General features: G+C 41.8%; 1 protein-coding gene across 1 annotated transcript in view; it reads left to right on the forward strand.

The window, feature by feature from the left end:
- stxbp1b (syntaxin binding protein 1b) overlaps positions 1–8,466 on the forward strand; it is a gene marked incomplete at both ends in the record, with an annotated part of 30,886 nt that extends 22,420 nt beyond the window's left edge. Inside the window, 7 exons of the mRNA XM_080739484.1 lie at positions 702–782; positions 1,999–2,137; positions 3,358–3,467; positions 4,491–4,595; positions 5,645–5,733; positions 6,030–6,184; positions 8,354–8,466. Coding sequence (XP_080595610.1) covers positions 702–782; positions 1,999–2,137; positions 3,358–3,467; positions 4,491–4,595; positions 5,645–5,733; positions 6,030–6,184; positions 8,354–8,466 — 792 coding nt within the window. The remainder of the gene's footprint in view (positions 1–701; positions 783–1,998; positions 2,138–3,357; positions 3,468–4,490; positions 4,596–5,644; positions 5,734–6,029; positions 6,185–8,353) is intronic.
- Between the last annotated feature and the right edge of the window lie 279 nt (positions 8,467–8,745).

Genomic DNA, 8,745 nt, shown 5'->3' on the forward strand with positions numbered 1-8,745 from the left:
AGAAATGTGATGTCTCCCTGGAACCAGCGCAGGTGAAATTAGCAGAAAAAAATATTATATTTACTTGAGACCCACAGTGTTTGTTAAACAGTTGTCTATATCAGGGGTTTTCAAAGTGGGTGACGGGGCACCCTGGGGTGCCGCGACGGCAGTGCCGCGAGATCATTTGATAGTATTTGGAATTTATTTGGACACTTGAAAAAATATTACAAAGTTATTTTCAATCAGTTCTAACCAAAATGGCTATCATCTCAACGTTTTCCTTGCAACATAATCACTAACATATCGTCACTGTCGGGCAGAAACCTTGTATCTCCCAGTTTCAAACGTGTACGTCTTTTGGTAAAGCAAAGCCCTGCTTCAGCATACAAGACTGTCGCACAAAACGAGAGAAAACAGCCGATCTACAAGCACACAACGCCTCGCGATGCGAGGCGTTGTGTGCTTGTAGATCGGCCGTTTTCACTATTTTATAGATGATAAATACAAAATGAACGGTTTTGGACATACAAGGTTTCCACCCGACAACAACGATATGCTATAAACATAAGGTGCTGGCTGCTGGGAGTGAAAATTATAATGTAGGGCTGCCTCGGATTAAAAAAATATTCATGGGGTGCCCTGAGACAAAAAAGTTTGGGAACCCCTGCTCTATATAATATTCGCTGTAACAAACATAGTCTCTCCTCTCCTGACTGCAGTATTCAACCCACCTCCACCTGGCAGAGGACTGTATGAACCGCTACCAGGGCTCTGTGGACAAGCTGTGCCGTGTAGAGCAGGTGAGACGGCTGCACTCACAATGACACGCTTCATTTTGAACCACTTAACCCATTTAGAACGGGTACACTATATTGTGCATCATTATTTTATGCTTTAACTATTGAAAAACAGCAGATATACAAGCTCACAGCGCGCCACCGAGTGCCGCGCTGCAAGCTTGTAGATCTGCTATTTTTGAAAAATTGTCTTTTGAATCCTTCTAAGATTTTTTGAAAAACCCATGTTTATATGTCAGCAAAAGGTCCTTTTCACTCAACTGGAGCTCAGTTAATCTGTTCTTGAGAGACTGTCAGTGGTTCTCAAACCTTTTCATGTGAAGGACCCCCAAAATGATATTTATTTGGCCACGGACCCCCCATCTCAAAATATTTAGTTCCAGTGACCACCCGAAGCAAAATTTGAGTTACAAACGTTCGCTTTGAAAATACATTATATTCAAAGTTTTGCACACATTTTGAAAAAATGTAAAATGTCACTTACGCCCTTTTTGCTCCAAGCCCACGAAATATGAGTCTAAGCATTCTGTCAGGAAGGTGTCCCTGTATTGTATAGGATATTTAATTACATTTGATACGCTCTGTGTTTTGCAGGCAGGCTTGTATTTTCAATATCCTTTCAGAGTTATTACTTTTCTGGTGTCATATTATGCTTGGTCACCATATAAGTAAGATGTCTGGAGTTTTTCTTTTGTTGTTGTAATGTTAAGTGATTAAAAAAGTAAATTGGATTTTTAATGGTAAAATGTATTTGAGGCGTGGAACTTCGGTACCCTATAATAGTGGTTCTCAACCTGTGGGTTGGGACCCCCAGGGGGGTCCCCAAAGTATTTTGGGGGGTCCCCAAATGATTAACTTAGTGTGCAACATTGTTTTCTCCCTCAACAGTAAACAAACCAACATAAAGTTTAAGTGTATAGAGAGGGTATCTACACATTTCTAAAATGACAATTTAAGGACTTTTTAATACCTCTAAAATGACAAACTAAACATTGGACAAACTGTCAAATAGTAGGGGCAGAAATTGTGAAAATAGACCATCTACATTGTCTATTTTCACAATAGAACCGTGTTATACAAAATGTAATGCCTCAACTCTTAGTGCTCGTCAGGGTGGTGGTTAAAATATGATTACGGTATTTTGGGGCCTTATAAGGTTGAGAGCCACTACCCTATAAGACCCCATTCACCTCTTGTATATGTTCTGTGATTCCGGTAGGACTTGGCAATGGGCACTGATGCAGAGGGAGAGAAGATTAAGGACCCCATGAGAGTCATCGTCCCCATTCTTCTGGATGCCAATGTTTCAGTCTTTGACAAGCTGCGCATCATTCTCCTCTATATCTATCTGAAGAACGGTGAGATGGCCACTCTGTCCTCTGTCCCCACACCGTGGCACAGATGCACTCAACTGTTTCATATAATGCCACGTTGCAGTGTAAAATAAGTACATCTTAACAAGCTGTTTGAGCTCTTTTTTTTTTTAGTTTTGAGTGTTTTAATGCAGTGACAGTATTTTAGAATAAGGTAGATAACTTATTTTTAACAAAAGTAGTGGATGTAGTAGTAGCTGTCGAACCTCCACAATCTCTGCCATTTGATTGAACTGGGTTGGTTAGAACATGCAGCTGGTTCACAAGGCAGTGGCACCAGGGACGTGCTGTGCCCCTGATTCAGCCCGGGAAGAAGAGTTGGAGAGGCCCTCATTGCACGCTATAGAGAGAGATCTCTCTTTATAGCGCTGCTGCTACTCAAAGATTTGCCATTTCAGATCATGACAAGTGACAAGCCAGTGGGCCAATTACATGAATTAGGCCTATATTTCGTTGTTGTTGGGTGGAAACCTTGTATGTCCAAAACCGTTTGTTTTGTATTTATCATTTAAAAAATGATTTAAACTAGTGAAAACAGCCGATCTACAAGCACACAACGCCTCGCGGTGCGAGGCGTTGTGTGCTTGTAGATCTGCCGTTTTCACTACTTTTGTGCAAACAGTTAATTTTTTTTCCTAATGGCCCGGCCTGGACCGGCCGAGAATGAACCGGCCGTTCGGGTGTTGTCCCGCTTTTCCCAATGGCCAGCACGTCCCTGAGTGGCACTGTTATGTTACATTTAGGCATGAGTCTGATAGGTAAGGTTAGGCACTAATAGTAATGGTTAAGGTGATCTCCTAGTAGTGTTTCCTTTCCCAATGCCATCCAATGGATGAATATCCACTGCCCTGGTATAAAAAAAAACGGGTATATTTTGTGTTAAAAAAGACCACTAAAATGAATATTATTGTGTGTGCAGTGCTACAGACTTTGACTTGTTAGATGGATTTCTTTTACAATGCAACTACATTTCCATTCTCATTTTGTGCATGTATTCGTCTGTGATGTGTACTGCATGCATGTTGTGTGCATGCTCAACGTGTGTGTGCATGTGTGTATGTGTTTGTGCGATGTGCGTGTGTGTGTGTGTGTGTGTGTGTGTGTGTGTGTGTGTGTGTGTGTGTGTGTGTGTGTGTGTGTGTGTGTGTGTGTGTGTGTGTGTGTGTGTGTGTGTGTGTGTGCGCGCGTGTGCGTGTGCGTGCCAGGTGTGTCTGAGGAGAACCTTTGCAAGCTTCTCCAGCATGCCAGCATCCCACCAGAGGACAGTGACATCATCTCCAACATGGCCCACATGGGCGTACCCATTATCACTGAGGTGAGCTTCATAGCCTAGCATCTATTCTGGATAATAGCAGCACAGCACTAGCCTCATTACCCTACTAACAACACCTATGTCACACATTACCCTACTAACCACACCTATGTCACACATTACCCTACTAACCACACCTATGTCACTTGTTACATTGTCCACTTAATAAAGTTGTATTGCCCCATTTCCTCCTACACATCTCCCTCGCTGTTTCTTTTTCAACATCCAAAAACCCTCCAACAACCATCGACACCTTCCGCTTTGCATTATGGGACATTTGGGATAAAGTAGTGTGCTAAATAATAATGTATTGCATTTTTATAGTGCTTTTCCAAGCAAGTTGCGAACTCGAAGCGCTTTACAACGGTCCATTCATTCATACATTACAGTTTACAGTTTAGGCATTTAGCAGACGCTTTTAATCCAAAGCGACTTACAATAAGCAGGTAAAACATCACAATAATAAACAAGATAATATGTCAGTACATCAACAGCAATATAACAAATGCAAATGGCTATCTATCTAGAAAAAACACAATATAATCAGTAAAGAAAAAACCTAAAAAACAAATGCTGACTAGCTTCATGTATGGTCATTGATTTTTCAGTAGTGCTAAGGGTTTAGTGGAGTCTGAAAAGGTGAGTCTTCAGTCCACGGCGAAAGCTAACGAGTGAGTCCGTTGTTCTAAGTGCGACAGGGAGTTTATTCCACAACTTGGGGGCCAGGAGGGCAAACTGTCTCGGACGAGTGGATTTTTGCCATGGGGTTTTTAGCGAGGGTTCGGTCAGCATCCCTGTGTTGGCTGATCTAAGTGAACGGGTGGGGGTGTAGGGGTTGATCAGGTTTTGGAGGTATGGAGGAGCCATACCTTTGGCTGCTTTGAGGGTCAGCATCAGTGTTTTGCGGATCATTGGCCAACCTACTCTATCTGCTGAGCCACAGCCGCCCCACAATGTATAATGTATAACGCTAATGCTAATGTATAACACAGCATATAACACAGCCCTATCCGTCTGTCCTTGCAGGGTGCTCCTCCTAAGAAGACCAAGAAGCCTGACCGCAAGGAAAGAGTCAGCGAGCAGACCTACCAGCTCTCCCGATGGACTCCACTCATCAAAGATATCATGGAGGCACGTCTCATCCCTGAATCTTCTTTTTTTCCCTGAATGATTATTAACCTTAACCCATTTAGGGCCTAGGATTATTGAATGCTTTAACCAGTGAAAAATAGCAGATATACAAGCTCACAGCGCGGCACTCAAGCTTGTAGATATGCTATTTTTGAAAAAGGTCGTGAAAATGTGTGCAAATCTTTGAATATATGTATTTTTCAAAGCGATCGTTTGTAACTCAAATTTTGCTTCTGGGGGGTCCCTGGAACTAAATATTTTGAGATGCGGGTTCGTGGCCAAATAAATATCATTTTGGGGGTCCTTCACATGAGAAGGCTTGAGAACCACTGACATAGTAGTCTCTCAAGAACAGGCTAACTGAGCTCCAGTTAAGTGAAAAGGACCTTTTCTTTGACGATGGCTGGCCAGATTGCTGACATAGAAACATAGGTTTTTCAAAAAATCTTAGAAGGATTCAAAAGACACTTATAGAATCGGGTCAAAATTCAAATTTTTAAGATTTTTCAAAAATAGCAGATCTACAAGCTCGCAGCCGCGCTTTGAGCTTGTATATCTGCTATTTTTCAATAGTTAAAGCATAAAATAATGATACGCAATAATGTGTACCCGTTCTAAATGGGTTTTAATGCAGATATTCTCATGGTGTAGGTACAGTAGTCACTGATACTGAGTGTGGTGACTTGTTGTTCATGTTGACTGGTTCCACACCAGCCCTGCACAATCAAATCCAGACTGTTAATTTTCTATTGATCCACAAGCTCAAGATGCATCGCATCATGAGCAATGCGTCATGAGCTTGTAGATCTGCAATTTTAGCTATTTTAGAAACTTTCCACCTATATTGGTTGAAAATGGTTAACTGGTGGCCTATCAGTAACAAACCCTCCCCTCCAACAATACTTTATATTAGGGTCTTTCATATAATATGTTGTGTGTGGATTGTGGAATGGCAATGGAACAATACTGTAGATGTAGGCTATAAGAGAAGAGGAAGTCTGTAGTCTGCTACAGCAAACTGCCATCATTAACATAAAGTCTTCCTACAGGATGCTATTGAGGACAAACTTGACAAAAACCAGTTCCCATATATTTCCCAGCGACAAGCATCCTCCAAATCCAGTGGTGCCCCATCAAGGTATGGAATCTATCAGAAAGCTTTGAATACACTCAAGGGGTAATGCCTGTGTACTGAGGAGCACATTGAAACACGCAGAGACACAAGCGCACAGACATACATACTCTATATTTTAAGTACAATCAGGTACAAGGCACTATAGTGTGAGGTGGACAGAGCACAGGCAAATTGACAATTTACAGAGACACCTGCATTTTAAATTTGTTTTTGAAATTGTGGCACTGTCTTGTTACTTGTGAAGTGATGGCCTCTTGATTCAGTAATCTCTATCTCTGTCTCTGTTTCTCTCTCATTAGCGCTCGCTATGGTAACTGGCACAAGAACAAGGGCCCCCAGGAGCTGAAGACAGGTCCCAGGGTCATTGTTTTCATCATCGGAGGCGTATCGTTCAGTGAGATGCGCTGCGTCTATGAAGTCACCCAAGCCAACGGCAAATGGGAAGCCATTATCGGTGAGGATTCTTTTGTGTCCATAGTTTTTCCAACTCTAAATTCAATGTAATGATTGCATGCATTGTATGTACAGTGCAAACAGCTTTTTCACCAGTGAGGATGGGAGTGACAATATTCTTGGTTGAAAGAAATAATACATTAAACGTATAAATCCTCTTTTGTGATTTGAATAATGCCAAACAAAGTACTGATGAAGAGCAGTACAGATCTTTGGAAATCCTGTAGTCATGTTTCACCTACTGCTGACACTGCAGTTTGGGAGAGAGTTTGCTTTCTCTCTTTAAGCACATTGAGCTGATGTGCTGTGGTGACTCGGATACTATATCAGAGACAGAAGTGGCAGGACACCGGGACAGGGGTGTCGCACCAAATCCTGGGCCCTGGGTACAAGCATTCACTGCGGGCCCCCCGTGAATTTTCTTCATAGGGGGAGGGGGTTTAACCCATTTAGACTTGGAACGCATTATTACACGTTATTTTGTGCTTTAACTATTGAAAAATAGCAGACATACAAGCTCACAGCACGGCACTCGGTGCAGCGCTGCGAGTGTGTATATCTGATATTTTTTTAAAAAGTATTTCGAAAAACCTATGTTTCTATGTCAGTGGTGCTCAAACCTTTTCATGTGAAGGACCCACAAAATTATATGTATTTGGCCCACGGACCCCCATCTCAAAATATTTAGTTCCAGGGTCCCCCCCAGAAGCAAAATTTGAGTTACAAATGTTCGCTTAAAAAATACATTGATTGCACACATTTTCACAACTTTTCAAAAATAGCAGATCTACAAGCTCGCAGCGCGGCACTCGGTGCCGCGCTGTGAGCTTGTATATCTGCTATTTTTCAATAGTTAAATAGCATAAAATAATTAAGGCCCCTCCACCTTGGGCCCTGGTAACTCAGTCCCACTTTTCCCCCCCTTGTGACGCCCCTGGTGGCAGGATGCAGCCAGAAAGGCACAAAAGAGTACCTCATAAGCACAATTCGATACCGGTTCAAATTTCATCACCGCTCAATGCACACATTGACTTTTGGGGGAATTATAATATCACCTAGAGAGTGCATTCATTGACATAAACACTATTAATGTTTGAAATATTCAATGCTCGTTATTTATTTGCTATTTTGTAAAAGGTAATGTAGTTTGTAAAACTGAGACATTGAACATTTAAAAAAATATAGTTCATTGTTATTTATTTAGGCCTATTGATTTATTTCAATGTTTTGTTAGAAATAAATTGATGGCTTTATTTCAAATGCTGGACATATAATTTTAGCTGCTTATCGAATTTTAGAGATATCATATGTTAAGTTGCCACTGAAGTACCAGCACGCATTTCTTTCCACATTTTAAATGTTTTGAAATATTTAAATTAAATTGTATAATAATAAAGAAGTCAATGGGACTCTGACTGATCCCAAATTTAGAGCCTTACAGTCAGGCCTGGAATTTCGTAATTTTAGGGGCAAGGCCACTTGGCCTTTGGTGTTGTCCATTTTTTGAGGGCACAAAGGCCAAATGCTAGGGCAGGAAGGCCATCAAATAAAACAAGATTTTAATCCATTGAAAGAATTTGTTGAATTTAAGGGCCTAATCTGCAGTGAAACAGATAGATGATGGTATTTACAATCTGATCCATGCTCAGTCCTGCACCAATCAAAGTCACTGGATCGGTTTAAAGATAGGGACTCGGGGGAGTTAAAAAAAAACCCACTGCTGTCTACATGACAAGAATGAGACTCCAGTGTCTACTGTCTACATAAACTGGTATGGAAAACTGGCTATTGACCAGAAAGAGACAGAGGAGAAAGTGGTACAGTCAGCTGGGACATTAAGGCCACTGTAGCCTCAGGTCATGCCATTGTTTTGAGGGGCACAAGGCCAAACTGAGGGGCAACGACGGCCATTGCCTTCATGGCCTCCATGAAATTCCTGCCCTGCTTACAGTACATCATAGATATGTCATAGACGAATGACGTCATACAGCAGATGACTGAGGTCACAGGCTGGCCACATGAAGTGCCAGATGCACATTGGAGCCACGCCATTCTGGGATCCACATGATTTGATTTAGTTTTTAAAATATCCAAAGAGCAACTTACTCAAGCAGAACTGTCTGGGATGCAGCAGTGAGACCGAGCTGAGAATACAGGCTTTGTTTTGTAGGTTCCACCCACTTACTTACACCCACCAAGTACCTAAAGGAGCTCCAGCACCAAGACTTCATGGACCCCAGCGCTCCACCCGAGGGCTCTGAGGAGCCACCTCCTGCAGAATAAGAACACGTCCTGAAGTAAATACACAAGTCATGTGACTTCCCTGTGTGTGTCCCATAAAACCCCCTACTAGCCACCATCCTTGACTTCGTAGGCTTCATCTTTTTTTCAATGAGCTTACTAGAAGAGGTCCCTACCTACCTTATTATTCCCTTTGTTCTGTGTCATCTCACAATGACCCTACCTACCTTATTCCCTTTGTTATGTGTCATCTCACAATGTGTATTCTGTTTATTATCAATATACAATGATAAAATATGTAACAAAGTACTGTAAACACTC

This window comes from Nannobrachium achirus (genome assembly GCF_963921795.1).
Source record: "Nannobrachium achirus genome assembly, chromosome: 12".
Taxonomy (NCBI): domain Eukaryota; kingdom Metazoa; phylum Chordata; class Actinopteri; order Myctophiformes; family Myctophidae; genus Nannobrachium; species Nannobrachium achirus.